The sequence below is a fragment of the Mustela erminea genome, chromosome 8 (genome assembly GCF_009829155.1).
Source record: "Mustela erminea isolate mMusErm1 chromosome 8, mMusErm1.Pri, whole genome shotgun sequence".
NCBI lineage: Eukaryota > Metazoa > Chordata > Mammalia > Carnivora > Mustelidae > Mustela > Mustela erminea.
Genome location: NC_045621.1, coordinates 89,843,110 through 89,864,987, shown reverse-complemented (window position 1 = coordinate 89,864,987; position 21,878 = coordinate 89,843,110). Strand labels below are relative to the sequence as shown.

Below are 21,878 nucleotides of genomic sequence, written 5' to 3'. Positions count from 1 at the left end.
TTATTTTTTTTCAACTCCTCTGCTTCTATTAAAAAAAGAAAAGAAAAGCTATATTCAGTACATATAATATGTAAATATAAAAACTTCAAGTACATATTATAAACAATTTGTGGTAAATAAATGAAGATGTTGTTGTGGGGAGGGGCAAGAAAAACAGAAGAGAAAGAAATTAGTTTCAGCAGAAAGAACTGAGGTTGCCAGGCAAGGCAAATGTGAGGCATAGACGGTCAAGAATGAGAATAAAAAACAGGAGGTAGGCATAGAGGCAGGGATACAAAAGGGTACTACAGAAGAAGAGCACAAGTAGATTCTGTACTCACTGAAAGTAGAGGTAAGTTAATTTTACACACTGCTTTTCATTGGGATGTACAATTGTTACAATGATGTTTTATTATACACAGTAATTCATTTCTGCCTGCTATCACTGCAATTTGAAGTAAAAACTTGTTGTTCAAAGGCTCTAATCTTCACTACTTAAAGTGTTCACCTCAGAATGTAGTATCTACAGAAGGAACAGAATGAATATTTTCTGAAAATGGGCAGCAATGGGCCGTGATTGTCCTATGCTAAGGAAATACTGGCCTGGCCTCTTGTTATTCTAGTAGGAATGAAAATTATGCTCTCTAGTAAGAGCAGCAAGTTGCAAGGAAAAAGAATTTGAGGAAGTTTAGAATGTAAAGCTTTTGTATTTATACTTATGTACCATTATTTAACACTCTCGATAATAATTAAAAGATGAAACAAAAGTGCTTCACAAACCTTGTTTGCTACTGACAGAGATTACTGAATCAGAGCCATCATACAGAACACTGCCAATAATAGAAAGCTCAAGGTCAGCCCAGTATATTCGCTCACTAAAATGATCCACAGCCAGACCTGAAAAATCAATACATGAGGACAAACAACAAAAGTAACATTGAAATTATTTAAAATTATGTTTTTACTTCTTAATGTATAATCATGTTTGATGCTGTTCTTCAGGTTTCAAAGAAATTACCCAGTCTACATCATCATACTGTAAAAATTAGGGAAAAATGAAATAATTACTCCTTATGTGCAATACATATATATAGCTTACATAGAATGTATTAAGCTGTAGTTAAAAACTTTACTTCACAAAGGAAAAAGTACCCTATATATTTTTCCTTTCCAAAATTACTGGTCTCTTAACTATAGCTCTTTTCTAAAATACTTTTCCGTAATCTTTTAGTTTTTATCTTTATAGTACATGCAGAATTAATTCATTACTTAAATAATTTATCCAAACTTTATTTCTAATAATTCAGTGTAATTAGTTATATTTTTAGTATCTTCATGAAGTTACATTTCTCAGAATACAAAAGGCTTACTCATAAGACTTTTTCACCCATTTGAAATTGGCCAATGATGTGAACCACCTGCATGCATGTTCAAGTTAAACTGACTAAAGATGGATGTTTATCATAGGGAAGAATGAATGGCAAATTCCTTAATTAAGGTTCTAGTTGTGTTTCAATTTTTCACTCTAATCATTAAATTTCTCTGGGACTGCTTGTCTTTATTTTTTATCATCACTTATCTGTCAGTGAATAACAATGGGCTAAAAGATGTGGAAAAATCATGTTTTTCTACTTGTTCAATTTTTTATTTTTTTAATTTCATAATGTGATTGGAGTCTAGGCAGTATCTCCTCATAAAAATATCACCAACATAAAAGATATCTTAAGTAAACTTCCTTCGATATAGAAAAGTAAGATCACAACACATGAATTCTATGGTAAGACTTCACTGCCGATGTCTAATTTTTGTGACACAGCTAGTCTTTTATATATGATGTATTACATAATAAAAACAATATAAAGAAATTAAAATACCCTTGGCAGCTGAAAGTTAAATAGCTTTCCCAGTCTGAACAGTCAGTAAGAACTAAGATACACCTCCATGGCAAGGCAACTGAATGGGAAGTGTTTTTGAATTTGTGCTAACTGGATTCCTGTGTATTTAGGTCCAGGATTTGACAATCAGAATGAAAAACCAAGACCAAAACCAAAACCAAAACATACAAAACACTCAACTCACAGTGAAAACCATGTAAGAATCATTTTTTTTTTTTTTTAGTTAAGCATGTAGATCTAGCCCAAATGCAATCAAACTAAATACAAATTTTGTTCCTTAAGTGTAATATAAAGACATACTATGTCCAATCAGTCTCTGAGAAATGATTTAACAATTAAATTAAGTGGCTTATGTTTTATCAATTTCTGCTCAATGATTGATTTGCTAATGTGAACATGTTGGGAGCTATGATTTTGCTTCTTCATGTATAATTACAGGTAACATGAACCATAAAATGAACCAGTTTCCTGCTGCCCCATTATATTTCAAAACAGTTGTCTAAGCAAGGTTGAAATCACTTTCCTTTCTATTTCACAGATGCAATACAATAAAATAGTAGATTAAAATAAGCTGTCCCCCAAATAGGTCTTTACATTTGGATATTAAATTTGTTAACTGTAGAAAAAAAGAAAAGAAACGTGTGCCATGCAATCTAATTACCAATATTGTTGCTTTAGATTCTGCAGCAGTAAATAATTTATCAAAAATGTCCTATATTGCCTTATTAGTCTAGGCTTGTCTAAGACATACCCATCTTTATCAGCTCCGGTCACATATTTTACTATTGGATGGTATTATAGCTAGATAAAAATTATATAACAAAGCTTTCAGATGAGTAGAGTTTATATGCCCAAAATCCACAAATCGATGATTTTGATTTTTCCTTAAGCCCTTTAATAAAAGAGATAGTCTTTTAAATTAAAAAGTTAATAAAGGAATCAACTAACTTCTCTTGTTATAGAGATGAGAGTGAATTTTATATGAAAGAACAAGTTCATTTCTATCTTTAAAATATCACATCTCCTTTTTGTCTTTAATAAAGTACCAATAATAAAATGAAAAAAAATCAATTCCCAAGAAAGTCATTTTTTTAGCTGAACTGGGAATGATGGATATTTGGAACCAAGTCTGTGTAAATACAGAAAATTTAAAATAAAGTGCCATTTGGGTTAATCTAGCATTATGGAATCACAATTTGGAGATCTTTTAAAAGATAAAGACAGGCTCACTAAGTTTTAGGAATGTATAATAATAAACCTAGTTATATAGTCATTTTCTTAACATTTCCCATGATATCAAAGGCTATGATTACACTTTAGGGATTTTTGAATCTCACTTTAGGTGAACTGTGAAAATTTCCAAGATCCTCCCGCTAATTCCCCAATTTCCACTATGGTCTTAAAGGGGGAAAAAAAAAAAAAAGAAGAAGAAGAAGAAGAAGGAAGAAAGAAAATGTTAAAGCAAAATCTTACGAGAAATGGCCATAATACCAATGTGATAGTTAAGAAAGAACAGCTGGAGAGTAATAAATTAAAATCACTGTATTTCCAGAAATAGAGAAAAAGACTATATACATTCTGTGCTAAAGGAAAGCCAATATTTGTAAGGTAGTATTAGCCAGCAAGTGTGCAATACCATATTCTTGATTTAAAAGATGATAAAAAGGATCTAAAAGCTGAAAATATTTACCTCTTTGTCAAATTTATTTAAAAAATTGTTAAAAGTATTTTTTGAAGTGTGGCTGAGTGGCTCAGTTGGTTAAGCATCTGTCTTCAGCTCAGGTCACGATTCCAGGGTCCTGGGATAGAGTACCACTTAAGGCTCCCTGCTCATCGAGGGGTCTGCTTCTCTCTCTCATTCTCCCTCTGTGCTTTCCCTCACTCACTCTCTCAAATAAATAAATATAATCTTTTTAAAAAAGTATTCTTTGAAGTAGTTTGCCTACTTACAGTCTTAGATTCCAAACTAAAGTTATACATACACACACACACACACACCCTTATCTGAGTGTTAGTAAAATAAATGGATTAAGGAGTTCCAAAAATAGCTTTAAATTTTTTTTCCTATTTTATTTTATTTAAATTCAATTAATTAACATGTAGTGTATTATTAGTTTCAGAGATAGATTTCAGTGTATATAGCACCCAGGCCTCCTTGTATCACGTGCCTTTCCTAATCCCCATCACCCAGTTACCCCAACCTACCTCCCCTCCAGCAACCCTCAGTTTGTTTCCGATAGTTGAGAGTCTCTTACAGTTTATTTCCCTCTCTGATTTCAGCTTATTTTATTTTTTCCTCCCTTCTCCTATGATCCTCTTGTTTTATCTATTTCATTTAACTAGAGACCTTTGTTGTCCAAGGAAAAAAGAATTTGCAATCAGTAATTATAACCAGTGCATGGTCAATGTGTACTTCTTCAAAATCTCAGAAATTGCCAGGATTTGGCAACATAAATAAACTGCTAGGTATCAAATAAAATGCTATTCAAATCAAACTCATAATCTTACATGCTCTCTTACTGGAGGGAGAACTGGAAATTGTCCTTACCTGACCCATTATTCATTAACCCAATATATATTCATAAGACACTTCTCTTGTACTATGCACTGTCAGGTACTAGGTATGTAGCAAAGAACAAAATAGATCGTGTTCCTAATCTCATGGAGCATGCTACTCAACCACCACACAATGGATTGAATCAGAAGATAAATCACACTTTTTGTTTTTAACCTAGTGTCTAATAAAATAAACAAGTATGCCATTTGTCAAAAGAGGCTATAAAACCATACTATGGGTTAGAGTGTTAAAAACTGTAGGCATTCATCTCTTCACTCATTCCGTACATAATTACTCTAAAGCACACATCAAGTAGGGGCCACAAGTAATTGTTTTGATTTAAGTTGTTTTTGGTCTTACTGGATACACAAAATATACAAGAAAGAGTTCATCCTCTACTATATCATTTGAAGCAGTAGATGATGAAGTATCATCTATGGAGATAATGAGTGCTATGAAAGCCCAGAGAACTGAGATATTTTCATCATGGTTTTGGAAAGTCTGTAATGGCAGTGCTCGTAGTGAGCAAACATAATGCTAGCTAAGTAAGTGGTGGACTAACTATTCAACTGGACAGTAAAATTCTAACCCTGAAATGCAAGGGTTATCTCAAGGGATAGACAGACATATCTGTTCCTCTTGCTGTTCATTCCTGTGGATATGATCTACAACCTATGAAAGTACAGAGTCTCATCAAATGTGTTGCAATTCCATGCATATATTCATTCATGAATTCAGAAATGAAAGACAGAATTTCCAATGAACCCAAAATGTAAAGAACAGCATATCACACCTGGAGAGAAACAGAAGTGTCATTATAGTTACTGATTTCAATATACTAATGTTGGAGTCAGGGCAAATATTTATCAACATACACCAAGGAAAAAGACCAAGAAAAAATGGTACAAGCAAGTCTTAAGATGTTTCTGGGAAGACAGAAGTAACAAACGTACATCGGTAGAAGGATATCTCAAGGGTACATATGCATGAGTACACGGGCCTCTCCACATATAAGGTGTGCATATAGAGAGAGGTAGAACAATGACTAATTCATTGCCAACTCTTCATTATCACTCTCTAGTACTATGCTATTTATGAAGTCTAAATTATCTATTATTTCCTAAAGCTCGCATGAGATTTGTTCTTGACTCATTTTTATATCAATAACATTTAGCATAACAATACTCAGGAGTTATTAATCACTATAAAGACAACATTGGGAGATGCTTCGCCTGATAGAATAAAATCTTGCTTAGGAATACAAAACCAGCATTTCCAATATGAAGAAATTCACTTATTAAGCAAGGAGGCATGAAGTAATAGAGTTTTATATATGGCTTCTGGATTTTTAAAAATCTTACAGAATTCTAATTGATATACAATGAGAAAATGAATCAAATTAACAAAATATACTAAATGACATTTTAAAATATGAATAAAATAATTATCAGTGCTAGGGAGTTAAGGAATTATATGGAATTACATTATATGGAATAATATGAGGCTTTAGCATAATACATGACATATTGTTTTGAATAATTATTCTTAGCTTGTTAGATATTAAAGGAATTATGTTAATTAATTATATTGGTTTTAACATCTGATTTAAATTAATTGTTACAGGGATGCCTGGGTGGCTCAGTTAGTTAAGCATCTGCCTTTAGCCCAGGTTATGACCCCAGGTTCCTCAGGTGTTGGGCTCCCCATTTAGTGGGGAGTCTGCTCCTATCTCCCCCTCTGTTCCCCCATGCTTGTGCTCTATCCCTCTCTCTCAAATAAATAAATAAAATCTTTAAAAAAATACATTGCTATGAATTCTCTATAAGGTTAGTATTATCACATACATTTTATAAATAAGAAACTTGATCCTCAGAAGTTTACACAGGCTTCTCAGTTTTAACTCAAGCCTATATAAATGGAGGGCTTATGCCCTTCCTGCTAATTTATAGTTTCTCTATGTAAGTCACTATGGTATTCCCAATAAGGTCTACATCTTTCTTTTGAAATTATTTTTTCAGCTATTGTGACACTGAAATCTGTTGCTTTGTTCCAACTGCTCAAACACCCTTGCAGTCTTCAATGCTTACTGGGTCTCTTCTTCTTCTTCTTCTTCTTTTTTTTTTTTTTTTTAAAGATTTTATTTATTTATTTGACAGAGAAAGAGATCACAGGCAGGCAGAGAGAGAGGGGGAAACAGGCTCCCCACTGAGCAGACAGCCCCATGTGGGGCTCCATCCCAGGACCCTGAGCTCATAACCTGAGCTGCAGGCAGAGGCTTAACCCACTGAGCCAACCAGGCACGAGATGACTGGGTCTTTTCTAAATATAAGCATCTCACAAAATTTTAACCTAAGAAACCTCTTTGTTTTCCCCTCCCTTGTCCATCTTAACAACTCCAGCAGCTTTAAATATCAGCTTTCTTTGCTAATTTCCCAAACCTTAAGCTTAAGCCCTAAGCTTTAAGCTCCAGAACTAAAATTTTCAATTATCTGTGCCATCTCTCCCACTGACTGACTCAGCCGGGGTCACATCCACACCTGTAACACTTGCCTGTGACTGACAGCACCACACAGTGGGCTCAAGGGCACCTTCTCAAGGTTCTACTCTGTAGACCTAATAATGTCACATAGAAAACTCCTCTCCATCATTTCTGACTTTTTTTTTTTTTTAAGATTTTATTTGAGAAAGAGAGAGAGCGCACAACAGCAGGAGAGCCGAGAGCAAGGGCAAGGTGTGGGGGGGTTGGTGGGGGAAGAGGGAAGGGAGAAGCAGGCTTCCTGCTGAGCAAGGAGCCCCATGAGGGGCTTGATCCCAGGGTCCTAGGATCATGACCTGAACTGAAGGCAGGTGCTTAACCGACTGAGCCACCCAGGTGCCCCCATTTCTGACTCTTTTTCCTGCTCTATTAACACTCTCTTTTCCATAGCACAAAACACTTTGTAACTTACTCTGTAATTTACTTTTTAGAACATTATATTTTTACTATATAACCACTAGAAGAAGAGGGACCTGTGTGTTCACTCCTCTATTCCAAATGCCTAACATTACCCCGACACATAGTAGGCACACAACAAAGTATTAGTTGGATGAGTGAATAAATGGCTTCCAAGAGTCTACTGCCTATAAGTGAGGCAGAAGTTTTCAAAGCAGAGTTGCTGAGAAGAAAAGTCACACATACCCAGTCACATGGGCTAGAGAGCCCCACATCAACTCCTTTCTTGACATGTCCCTATGGATGTCTGCTCAGATCCTATTATCTACTTAACGTAAAGCAATAGTATTTGTTTTACATGGTCTTTGACATCCTGCGTGGTCTGACCCCTACCCACCCCTCTAAGCCTTGTTTCATGATATTTTCCAATTTGTTTACTATACTCTGCCTTTACTACCTCAGGGCCTTCAAATCCATTCTTTACTTTGCATTGCAACATCATTCCCCATGTCTATGCCTTCATACAGTTTAGCAATTAACCTTAACCATCAGTAACTCAAAGAGCCTCTCCTCCCCACTATAATTAATGTGGCACCTGCTGCATGCTGACCCACTCCTCTCTATCAGAGCCATTTACACACACGAACATTTGTGCATGCACACACACACATGCACATACACTTTTTTGGTTTTTCTTTTTATGGTCCCCCACACTAGAATTTAAGCTCAGTGAGTGCACAGATCCATATTTCTGATGACCACTAGTATCTAGCATATAGTGAGCATCCAATATTTTTTTAATGAAAGGAGAGATGGATGGATAAATGAAGGAAATAAGAAAATAATTATATGAATAGTTTTAATTTAATGACTTTTTGTCCCTCCTTGACACATTTTTTATCTCTTCCATTATTCTCATATGCATTTGGTAAATTCTACTATGCAAACTCAGCTTTGTCTCCCATACATTCTCCCCTTTTCCCCTGTTGCTATTCGAGTTATGCTCTTCTCGGCTCTCCACAAGATAACTCAATGGATTGTTAGCTGGTCTCTTAGCTCTGTATTTATTTATTTCATTGGCACAATACTACCAAAGCAATAAGCCTGGAAACCTACCTTATTCACATCACTCTTTGAATCAAAATTGTAGAGTGGTTTGTTATTGGCTCAAAAGTCATGGCAGAACACCATGTTATTTAAAGTTCTCTAGTCTCAGTTCATTTTACATTACCTATCCTGTCCCCTTCTAGGTGTGCCATGACTCCAAATATCACAGAACGTGCCATGTGGCTTTACACTGCAGCTCCTGGCTTAGAGCTATGTCATTCAATGTATACAACAATATCCTTTGGTTGCCAGTGATAAAAATCAAAGTTTCAAGATAATAAGTTCCTTTCTGAAATCTCACAGGTAATAAGTAATCCCTCAGGATTCAAAACCAGATATATTTGACTTCAAAGAACACCTTTATAACATCTACACCATGATGGGTTATCTGCCCACCTCTCAAATGCCTACCTATCCTTCAAGTACTTGTTCCAGTAACATCTTTCAGGTCGTTTTCCAGTCTTGGAGATAATACCAAATACTAGTCTACTACCTGCTGGTTTAGAGCTAAGGAATCATACTTGCCCTTCTTCCCCGGAGAACTGTGCTCAACTGACTGCAGCAGCCTCGCTGGGAAGTTAGAGCCCAAAGGTCAACCAATGACTGATGGAGCATATAAAACAGGACCCCTCCCTGCTGTGGGATTTATGTTCCAAAGCACATCCCCTGTGGCTCAAGACAAAAATGAGAGTTTCCATGAAACACAGTCTTTCTGGTGTCTTTCCCTTTATTTCTCCATCTTTTACAGGTTTCTCCTGAACGACACTCCCCTCATAAATAATCTTTACTAGAATTCCTGTCTCAGGCCTTCCTAAGACCCCTCCAACAGGCAGTTCTAAAAATTGCTGCCAGAATCCCTCTTTAAGATGAAAATTATGTTACATATACTGGGGTTATGTTATTTATTAATATCACGGAACTTTTTTATAAAATTAATTTTGCAACTTTTCTGTAGGTCCAGAATTAGTTAAAAATAGAAAAGTTAAAAAGACAGTTAAAGTTCTTTTAAAAATGAAAATAGTATTTGAGTATCTTATGCCACTTGACTCTTCAGTTGCCTCCCGTGTCTCCCCTTAAAGCTAGAATAAAATTCATTCCTTAACTGTCTGTTTGAGGTCCTAGATGATCTATACCTGGGCACCTGGGCAACCTCATTTCCAACATTTTCCTGAGTTGCTCATATGTTCCTAGGCATACTAACATCCCTGCTGTTTTTGACATATGCCAAGCTCACTCCTAACTCATAACATGCTGTTCTTTCTGTTTGGAAAGTTATTTGCTTACATATTCATATAGCTTCCTACCTCTATGATGTTCTCTTCTCAAATATCACCTTTGAGATGACTTTTTTGATAATCTTATTCATAATTCTACTCCCCCCCCCATAGTCCTCATTCTTTTTCACATAGCACTTATTAGTATCTGGCATGATTTATATTAAATATTCCATTCTCTGGAGGGAGGTAAGTTTCATGACAGTTGGTAATTTCTTCACGAGGGTTAGAACTTGTCTTCAGTATATTGAACAATTTCTCACAGTAGGTAGGTGCTCAATTGGTACTTGTTAAATCAGTGACTGGAGACACACTTATGTAAATGAACTAATTCCCCAAAGACTGCTCCTTTCCATAAAGAGTAAAAACAATGTAGTTGAAGGAAAAATTCTATGGCACATTAACAGTTAATAAGAATATAGGTACCAAATATAAATAAAATTGCAACTACGTAAGATACTATAAAGCACAGTTATTAAGTAATATGTACTCTAGACATGTATTCTCTACTTCGGGGTATAGTGCCGAGGGACGTTGTGTATGGCATGAACAGGAAGGAGCCTTGAGGCTCCTTTAGTTCTGGAAATGTTTCATTGAAGAAGTGTTAAACTTAGACCTTATAAGGTGAGTAAGAATCATCTGGGTGCACAGAAGTCAGAAGGACATTCTAGATGGGGAGCCTGGGAGGCAAATGCAATGGGAGAAAAACAGGCAAGTAGAACAAAACACGCAGGCTCCTGAGCAGTTGTGGGAGTATAGGTAGTTTGGAGTGGTAGCTTAGATGACATAGCTGGGAGGGATATTAAAGCCTGATTAAAAAGAGCTGTGAATGAAAGGGCAAGGAATCATAATGTCTGCCTTTTACAGAAATTATTTGTTTTCCCACCTCTTTGCCCATTTAGTTTCTTTTTTTTTTTTTTTGCCCATTTAGTTTCTGATCCTCTAGGAATATTATCATCTGTCCCAGCATCATTAACATATATCAGTAAAAAATACCCTAATACATTATAAACTGTCAAAATTCCATGTATGTGAAATCCTACAAATGGCCTTGCAACTTGGGCAATTTTCAAATAATATCCCCATAATATCGCTGGCAATATGGTAAGGCCTTGACTTTCAAGTTGGAAAAATACAACATGAAATGTTAATGACTTTCATAAAGTGATCTATAAATTATTTTATCTGCTTATAAAAATGATTATATTGCCAACAAACCTGGAAAGAATTGTAACACTAATATGCTGAACATATTGCTCCACATTCTAGACTGCGTCAGAAATACATCATACCTGTGGGTCTTTGCAGATTCTTTTGTACTAAAATCCTTCTCAGAGTACCGTCCATGGCTGCTTCTTCTATGTGGGAGTGGTCCCCAACGACAGTCCAGTACATCATCCTGACGAGACAAGTCAAATGGATTAGCTTGCAGCTAACTCAGCTCTGCTCCTCAAAACAGTTTTCCTTCAGACCATGTGCATCAAAACCACCCCCGAGTCCCTGAAAATGCAGACTCCTGGACCCAACTCTAAACCTACAAACAGAGAAGTTCCAATAAGAGCAGATGATTAGGAGTTTTATTTAACATTTCTCTATTTTCCTTTTAGGTCACTGCCTGTAAATGAAAAAAGTAAAAGAGTAAAAAAAAGAACAATTCAAGCAAAGGAAAGGAAATATTTGTGTTAAAATTGTTTAAATTTGTTCCTATGTACACCTTCATCTTTTATTATCACAAGTGGCCAAAATACTAATACTCCATACTTCATACATTCAATATTATAGTTAATGTCTTGAAAATTCAATCTTAGTTAACCATATTGGTTATGTGTTTATTGAAATGTCCACATAAGACACACACAATTCATACATAGAATATATCATGCAGCAGGCTTTCAGGAAAACATGTATTTTGTGCCATGATTTGCTGTGAAAAGCTCATGCTCTTGCACAGAAGTAGAGGAAATTTTAGAAGCCTTGTGAATCTATTATATGTTGAACGTTTATTATAGAAGGAAAACTACAGAGAAGAGGTGGGAAAACAATCTCTAAAAATGATATGCATATCAAGAAATATAAATAGTCAACTTGTTAACCTACCCTCTTTTAGGATTTACAGCGATAGCATAGGGTTCTCCAGCCATGTTTGTTAAGAGTCTGGTGCAGTTGGGGCCATTCAGCTGTCCCACATTGATAGAGTACCTCAGACTGGTCCAGTGAGTGGTGTAGTAACTGAACCAGTGCATTCTAGAATGATCAGTCCAATAAATATTTCCAGCAACCCAGTCAACTGCAATGTCCCTGGGCCTTTTAAATTCAGGACACTGAAAGAAAACAAAACAACAACGCAGTATTTTCAAAAGCAAAGTGGTGGAGGGGAGGTCTGTATACATTAATAATGTATGGGAATAATATCAACATGGTCAGGTGTCTTACACAGGTTTTAAAAATATCTAAAATGTTCCATTTTATTCTTAATTTTTATAGATATTATAATTTCCATGAATCTTAATTGCAATATTCATGGGAGTTTAACCTATCACTCCCTTTGTATAACACCATCCTGTTAGACTATTTCTAGAATTGTAGACAGTTCACCTGTGACTTCTCCCAGTCAGGATTCTTCTGAGACTAACCATAATTGTGATGTCTAACAAAATAGAATAGTTTAAGAAATCCATATAAATAGCATCATACTGTTCTATTTCTGACTTCTTTTATTCAACATTGTATCTATGAAATTCTTTAATACTGTTGTATATGGCAGTTACTAATATTATTTTATGATGGGTAGTATTTCATTTTATGAATATGCTAACAGTTTTTTCACCATTTTACTGATGATATCTATTTGGATTATTTATAGCCTTAGGCCACTGAACGGAAGCCATGAATATTCTCGTACATGCATTTTGGTGGACACAAAAATTCATTTCTTTTTTTTTTTCTTTTTTTCAAAAATTCATTTCTGTTGAGTATTTAACAAGGAATAGAATTGGTGAGTCTTAAGGTATACATATACTTAGCTAGGGTAGATACTGCTAGCATTTTTTTTTCAAAAAGTTTTTTACCAATATACACTCTTTTAAGCAATTTAAGGAAGTTCCAGTTTTTCTGCATTCTCACCATATATAATTTGATTTAAAAATTGAAAAAGTATTAGTAAATGTGGACTCATTTAGAAAGGTACTGTACTTAAACATATTTTAAGGAAAGTTACAATATATCTCATTTATATTAAATGCACAAGCTTGGATTTTCTGCTTTATATTGTATTATTGAGTTATTGTAAGACAGAAAAGTAAAGGAGTTCTTTGCAAATAGACAGTGAGGAAAATAACATACACTCTGTGCCCTTCAATTAACTTGGACAATTTGAGTAGGAACTAGTGTCATAATTAATTTGACATGGTCAGGTTTATTGTGCATAACCAAAAGTGAGAAAGGATACCCAGGGGTATTATATCATGAATGGAAACAATTATTTGAAGGTGATTATGACTAGACATGTGGTCAATGTGTAATAGCATCATTAGGACCTGGCAACCAGTGGAAATATGGGTTTTTAACACATGATAGTTTCTTGAGTGAATTACTAGTGAACAAATTTTACTGAAGGAGTGAGTGGACTTGGATTAAAAGAAGAGAAACTGAACTCAAAAAAGAACATGAGATGTCAATAAACAAGAATTACAAGCCACTGCCTGCTGTGTGATTACTGGGATCTCAAGAAAGGAAAATGCGGCCTGAACTAAACGCAGAACCCATAGAAATTCCTAACAACTTTTATTATCAGTCCTTTCACATATTGATTTAAAAACTGAAATTATGAATAGTTACCTATTTCTCAACTCTAACAATAGGTACTATCCATCTACCCAGTGATAGCTCAGTGATGTTTAACAAAAAGCACTCTGCAATACAATATGCTTTAGAAACACAATATAAATAATAGTCACAGGTGGGCAGAACATAAATATTTGTCCTAGCTAAACCACAAAATTATTTTCAAATGTTCCAGTATTTAAATTAACTGTAATTTTCACCCTGATTTGGCAGTGTTTAAAAGTAAATATATGAACAAATGGCATGGACATGTCAGTGTAAGTCATAAATTTATAAATATGACAGACTATGGAGAAAATAACCATTATAAGCTGTTTAGAGTTTGTTGGAGTATATTTATCATCTTCCAACACTAGTAAAGCAAACCCTCAACATGCAAAAAAATATGATATTGGTTATCTGGCATGAGCATGGAAAAATACCTAGTTTCCCTTTATCCGATGTAAATATACACACGATTTCTTATCCTAATAGTATCCTTGCTAAAATAGGACAAATTCTATGCAAAGTTCCTCTTTTTGAATTTAGGATCTTCATTTTGTTTTACTCATTCTAAAAAAAAAAAAGTCTGATTATCTTTCCATTCTATACTTCTACACAGGGACTGTGGACAATTAAAAACCCAAATTCTTTATTTTCCTAGAACATGCAGAAGATTGATTAAGTGATACTTTGTCAAGTATGCAGGTTTGTGAAGATTCTACTAATGGCAAATTCTAGAAGTATAAATTAGATTTATGTCATATTACTAGGGTAAAAAATACGGCTTAGGGGAAGGGAAAAAATGTTACTTTCCAATGCGAAGCACAGAGATACCGATGGAGTCATTTAAATCTATACATTTATATTCTGGTTCCCTGATCAAGAGATCCTCAATGTCATTCCAGTATCAACTAAAGTAGTTAGAATATGGGGTAAAGGACACCACACCCGATAAATTCAACCTATGGACATAAATCGTCAGTGACAAGATGATTCTCAGAGAATAGTGGCATCAGGGTGAAGATGTCACCCGATGTTCATCTTCATCAATTTCACAACATACCGAATGCTCAATGATTCTCAACACTGAAAAGAACAGAACTGAACAGAAAAAGAACAATAACAAGAAAGCAACAGGATGCTCCTATTTTCAAGGAAACTAAGACCGAAATCATATCACCCTTTATATCATATCAAATCACCGTTTATAGGGGCACCTGGGTGGCTCAGTGGGTTAAGCCTCTGTCTTTGGCTCAGGTCATGGTCTCAGGGTCCTGGGATGGAGCTCTGCATAGGGCTTTCTGCTCAGCAGGGAGCCTGCTTCCCCCTCTTCCTCTGCCTGCCTCTCTGCCTACTTGTAATCTCTCTCTCCATCACTGTGTCAAAAAAATAAATAAAATATATTTTTAAAAAATCACCCCTTATAATGGGCTCCATAGGAATGAAATATACCCCCCCTCTACTGCCCACAGCTTGACCAGGATTGTGAATAGTATTAGCCATATAAGAGGGACTCTAGTATTATGTGGATGTTGGCTGGAGAGTGGAAGATAGAAATTCCTGTCGGATCTTAATACAATAAAAAGAGAATTTATGGAGAGGTTCAAAATCAAACAAGTGAGTACAAAAGGACAATGTAAAAGTAAACTGAGGTTCTGGGGCATGGAATGGAGTCTGACAAGGGACAATAGAAATGGGAAAGCTAAGCCATTTGCTTCCAAAGAGGTGAAAAACAAAACAAAACAAACATCAGATTCAAAAGAAAAAGAAAATATAAAACTCTCATTGCCCTTTTGGCTAGCTTACTAGACAGATAGGCCTATGAGCTAGAGGCACTAATGAAATATGTCGTGTTGAAGAGACTGTAGAGGCAAGTGGTTACCCTGACAACAAAAGACGTTACTCATATTATTGCACAAAGTGGAAGACACATTTTGACTGCTTTCTCCAGACAGATGATTTCTTTCCTAATAAGCTCTCTAAATACACAGCCAAATTTTTGAGGCCTGAGGCATTCTTCCTTGTGGAGATATATTAGTCCAATGAATGAAACACTTAAATCTTACAGAAAAATTGGCAGCTTGATTGTAACAAAATTAGAGGTTACTACTTTAAACTACTAATCCCTTACAACTGTGGATTGCAAGGTATCAGTCACAATTCCAGCTTCAGGAAACTAAAGATATAAGTCACTGGAGACATTTGATTTAAATTAAGGAAAGAGGAAAACCTATGAAGTGGGACTTCAAGCATTTGAACCATGGAAATACTGCCATCTTTCTAAAAAAAAATTCCTATAGTTAACAATATACTTTAGGAAAATACAGTTAACATGAGGGTAGATTGAAGTAGTCACATATTTTATCTATGTTATTTTTTCATCTAAGAAAAGAAAATTTGGTTTATATTACTAAAGTTAATTATACTGTAATGTAATACTATTAAAAAAAGATGTGCAGCCACTCTAAAGATATGTGTGTGTGTGTGTGTGTGTGTGTGTGTGTGTGTTTCATTTCACTAAATGAAAAAGCTATTTACACTCTTGGCCCATAATATATGAATCAGATTAAATTCTCATAAACCAGGAAATAGAAGTAAAATAATGACTATGCAAATTCTGAACATTACTAAATTATATGACTTAATAATATAATAAGATATGCAGATATATATTATTTCAATCTAGAAGCTCATACAGCAATGGGGAAATCCAAAAAAAGCGAAGAAAAAGTTATACTTGGAACTAGAATCTATGAGTTCCTAAAACACTTCAGGAAGGAAATTTCTGCTTTCTACCTACAATTTATTCTGAAGCACAGGTTATTTCAATCTGGGTAATTTTAAACCTCTACTTATCTACCTTAAGACCATGTCCACCTGGCACAAACTCTTCTTGGAGGAGGGGTACTTGGGTGGCTTGGTGGGTTAAAGCCTCAGCCTGCTCGGGTCATGATCCCAGGATCCTGGGATCAGGCCCCACATTGGGCTCTCTGCTCGGCGGGGAGCCTGCTTCCCCCTCTCTCTGCCTGCCTCTCTGCCTACTTGTGATCTGTATCTGTCAAATAAATAAATGAAATCTTTAAAAAAAAAAAAAAAAAACTCTTCTTAGGAGGAAAAGAAACTATATAATTCTTGGACAATTTCCAAAAAAGACCACATTTGTCTTTGGATTATAGACTCAAATTTGAATGTGACTTTATCTTTTTTTTTTTTTTTTTTTAGCATACTTAGTGTTCTTTAAACTTATTCATCTTTTACCACTACCCTCCCCCCCAAGAAAAGAGCAAAACTAGCTATGAAAACCTTCTTCACACTATCAGGTAAAAAAAATATGGAAGATTTAAAAGCACATTAAATTTGGAAGCAGAAACATGGTATAAAACGTAATTCTAGTTTCTTCGTAAATTATGTGATGTATAAATAAAGGCTTTGGATTAGATTATCTGTAAAATTTTTCAGACTCTAAACATTAAATGATATAACAGTTTAAAATATTAACCATTCTATTAACCTGCATTTTACATAGCTTTAAGGATGTATCTAATGTTAATAGTGAATTTTCATGCATTAGTATGTGAAAAATTTGTTGTGGATGAACAGAAATATTCAGTATATGTGGGATATAGATATATGCATATGCTGTATAAGTTCTTTATACAAAAGTTCTTTATGTACAAATTTGGCTCCTATAAAGAACTTTTGTATAAAGAACTTACACAGCTCAACACCAACATGCCAAATAGTTCAATTAAAATTTGGGCAGAGGACGTGGAAAGACAGGTTTTCAAAGAAGACATACATATGACCAATAGACACATGAAAAGATGTACAAATCATTAGGAAAATGCAAATCAAAATCACAATATCACCTCATGCCTGTGAGAATGGTTAAGATCAAAAACACCAGAAAAAACAAATGTTGTTAAGGATGTGGAAAAAAAGGAACCCTCTTGCACTGTTGGTGGGAGTTCAAATTGGTATAGCCACTATGGAAAACAGTATAGAGGTTCCCCCCAAAATTAAAAATAGAATCACCATATGATCCAGTAATTCCACTAGTGTGCATTTACTGAAATAAAACTAAAACACTAATTCAAAAATGCATCCCTATGTTTACTGTGGCATTATTACAATAAACAAGATATGGAAGTAACCTGAGTGTCCATCCATAGATGAATGGAAAAAGATGTGGTGTATATATACAATGGAATATTACTCAGACATAAAAAAGATTTTGCAACAACGTGGACTGACCTAGAGGATATAATGGTAAGTGAAATGAGTCAGAAAAAAAATACCACAGGATTTCCACTCAAATGTAAAACTTAAGAAACAAAACAATTGAGCAAAGAGAAGAGATGAAAAAAACCCAAGTCTTAAACATAGAAAACAAAGTAGTGGTTGCTAAAGTGGATAGGGGGGATTGGTGAAATAGGTGAAGAGGATTAAGAGTTTACTTATCACGTGATGAGCTCTGACTAATGTATAGAATTGTTGAATCATTCATTATATTGTACACCTAAAACTTATATAACACTCTATGTTATATACTTGAATAAATATATTGGGCTCTTGTAATTCAATGTAGCTCCTACATCAAACATATTCAGATTGTAAATGTGTGTGTGTGTGTGTGTGTGTGTGTGTGTGTGTAAATAACACATAATGCTGAGTTTCATACATCACTTTCTGGCTAGCTTCATTAAAATTAGTTTCCTACTGTCTTATTACTCCCTACCATTCCAGTTCCCAGATCCAAATAGAACCTGGAATAATCATGAAGCCACCTTGAAGGAATTTCCTAGCCATTCAACTGACATTTTAGATGACAGTCAATCTTTCTGGGGCCTGTCTCTTCAAAAAGTAACAGTTGGTTCAATTTTGAAAGACTCACAAAAAGAAAAGTTTACGTAGGCTAAGATCTATAATGTCTAAGCAAGACCAATGTTAATGACTGCAATGATAATGAAAACAATGTCTTCTGAATAAAGGAGCTTCTGTTTACCAGGATAATTAAGAAAGGCAAGGGAAAGAGCATGCTTGAAGATTCTGAAATGAAGTTGCATTACTGGAAATTAAATATGGTATATTTAATGGCTAGGAAAAAATGAGTGTTGGTGGGTATATATGTATATGTTCATAGGTGTGTAAGGCAATGGGAAGGGTGTGGTGTAAGATGAGATGCAATATCATAGAGAGGCTTATAAACCAATGAGTATTCAATGGAAATCCATTGGGAAGATTTAAGTGAGAGAGATATGATGATTATATTAATATTTTAAAATTATTTTGGCTATAATGAGAATGGCTTAGGACTGGGGATGAGAAGTAGATACAGGATAATCAAAGGAGACTTACTCAATGGATTTCAGAAATGAAAATGTGGAATTGTAATCTAAGTTTTAATGAGACAAAAGTGGATAAAAATGGGATATATCTGGAGATAAAAATATTTGATCTTGTGATGAATTGAATACTAAGGATGAGAAGAATAAATTGTAAAGTATAACTTTCAAGATCAATATACTATTGTCACATATACCAAAGATTTTCAATTAATTCATTGTTACCAAATATTTTCAATTAATTCATTGTTTTTAACTCTTTAAATATATTATGTACCTACTTCATGACAGATACTATTCTAGATGTTAGGATTACATATAGTAATGGCCAAAGCAGCAAAAATAACTGCCATCAAAATTTACTTACAGCAAAGAAATTTACAGAGTAGCTAATAAGTATAATAGGTAAGTAAATCATATAGCAATTTAACAAAGATATGCACTGTGAGAGTGAAAAAAGAAAAGAAAAGAGTATTGTGTTGAGGATCGAGGGTGGGAGTGGGACAGTAGATTGCAATTATCAATATATTATGCATTCAGTAGATGGAATTTGAGCAAATTCTTGAAGAAATCTAGAAATTGAGCCATACAGGATATCCAGCCTGAGAACATTTAGGCCAAGAGAACATTTCAGGAAAGACCTTACATTAATAGGTACTGATGGGTTTTACAAATACCAAAGCATCCCTGGAGAAGAGTAGGGAGAAATTAATAGGAGATGAAGTCAGAGAAGAGACCATATCTTTTAAACCCTCGCAAGACATGAGAAATTTGTCTTTTTTAATGGGGAGCCACTAAATATCTTTGATCAGAGATGTCTTGTGATCTAATTTATGTCTTAGAAGATGTATTCTGGCAATTGTGCAGTGATTAAGAAAGTAGGAAGACCAGTTAGGAGGCTACTGCACTAAATCAGAAGAAAAATGATGGTGGTTCAAAAGTAGGTACTTAAGGTCAAACTGATGTAAGGTAGTTAGCTCCTAGAATATGTTGAAGGTACATTCAACAAGATAGCCTGATTTGAAAGAAGAAGGACCAATAGTAATGTGAAGATCTTTAAAAGATTTATTTATTTATTTTGGGGATGAAGGGCGGAGGGAGAGAAAATCCTGAAGCATATTCTCTGCTGAGTGCAGAAGCCCCATGCGGGGCTCAATCTTACACCCTGAGATCATGACCTGAACCAAAACCAAGACTCAACCATTTAACCCACTGAGTCACTCGGGCTCCTTGTAAGTCCAAGCTGTTTACTTTGAGCAAATTTAATTTATCATTAAATGAGACTGAGAAAGTAGATTTTGTCAATCAAGAGAAGTTTATTTTTAGGCATGCTACTTTAGGAACATTTTTAAAACTACTCTAACTCCCTATCCCTGGGGAGTCTGCTTAAAGATTCTCTCCCTCCCCCTACTCAAGTGCATTCTCTGTCTCTAAAATAAATAAATAAATCTTTAAAAACTCCAAAAGAAAAAGCAAAGTAAGCAGCTGAACAGAGCCTGATAGCAATTTGGTAGTTGTTAGCATGCAGGTACATATTAAACTATGTAAACTTTATAAGGAAGTGAGAAAAGGTAGAAAAAAGAGGATCATGGTCAGGGCCTACATGCATTCTAATATTCAGAAGGAAGGAGAAAAGATGAAGTAAAAAAGACTCAGGTGTGAGAGAAAGTAAGAGACCAATAAAATAATAACTATATCAGTGATTCTTCTTAGAATCATTTTCTATTCAGAGTTATTATTACATAAAATGATGTAACAGACACAAAAGATCTAAAGTTTGTTTGGAAAGACTGATATTACTATGTAGAAAACAGTATCTCAACTTTTGATATTTCAGTCAGGATCATTCCTTGTTATATGGAATTAGCCTATTACTGTAGAGTTCTAAGCAGTCTCATTGGCCTCTATTATACTCACCAAAGATTAGCAGCACACCTCAGATGTGGCAATAAAAAATATCTCCAGACATTGCCAAATGTCCCCTGCAGTGGGGTGTCATTCTCAGCTGAGGACCACTGACGTAGAACCACTGAGTATTCTCTGATGTCTGCTTCCTCTGCAACTTTCAGCATTTATCAAGGTCCTTAACTAATATGTCACAAAAGTTACCGAACACCTCCTTGTCCTCATTTACTCGATCTTTTGGCAGTGCTAGAAATATAAGCTCAATCTCTTTCTCAAAATAGTCTCCTATCTTAGTTTCTGTGACACTACAATTTCTTCTATTCTCCTAATGGACTTCCCACTCACTGTTGTCATTTTAATCTGGCTTCAGAGTTTGGTTCCAGTGCTTTTTTATGTCACCTGTACTCTCATCTTGCTAATCTAGTCAGGCTTCATGGTTCTAGACATCTCTCTATTCTTCTATTCCTTAAAATCTCTAATCCAGAGACCAAGATCAAGCCTTAAATACACCATTGACTATTTGGCAACTCACTTGGATTTCTTACAATCCCTCACTTGGATCTCAGAATTACCATGACCGAAACTGAACCCAGAATTTATTATTTTCCCTATTCATCAAGTTGTAAAATCTAGGTCTTAGGTACTTCCTATTCTCCTATTTCTTACATCCATTCTATTTGCAAACTTTGTTAAACTTCTACTCTCTCGCTCCCATTTCACTGAGACTATAATATTGTAACCTCCACTATTTTTGCACCAACTTGGAGCACAATCCTCCGATGTGATCTCTTTCTGTTCCAGATTTTCTCCCACCAAATCCATTCTCTACATAAATGTAAAGTAGCTGTCTTATACATAAATAACATTACTTTCTCCTTATCTTTTAGGTCTTTGCTCAAATCTCTTTAAATGGGCCTTTATGGACCATCCTATTCAAAGAAATCTTAACAACATCTGAGTTTTTCTTTCTTGGTCCATTCTGTATTACCTTCAATATAATTTTCAAAATTGGAATTTTTGGTATTTATTTATTTATTTATGAGTTTACTTGACTTTGTC

General features: G+C 34.9%; 1 protein-coding gene across 3 annotated transcripts in view; it reads right to left on the bottom strand.

The window, feature by feature from the left end:
• The window catches only part of LRP1B (LDL receptor related protein 1B), a 1,969,831-nt gene that overhangs the window by 88,349 nt on the left and 1,859,604 nt on the right, over window positions 1–21,878 (bottom strand). For all 3 annotated transcript variants that reach the window (XM_032356230.1, XM_032356231.1, XM_032356232.1), the window contains 3 exons: window positions 11,842–12,065; window positions 11,037–11,143; window positions 760–876 (listed from right to left, as the gene is read on the bottom strand). In XM_032356230.1, the coding sequence (XP_032212121.1) occupies window positions 760–876; window positions 11,037–11,143; window positions 11,842–12,065 (448 nt within the window). The remainder of the gene's footprint in view (window positions 1–759; window positions 877–11,036; window positions 11,144–11,841; window positions 12,066–21,878) is intronic.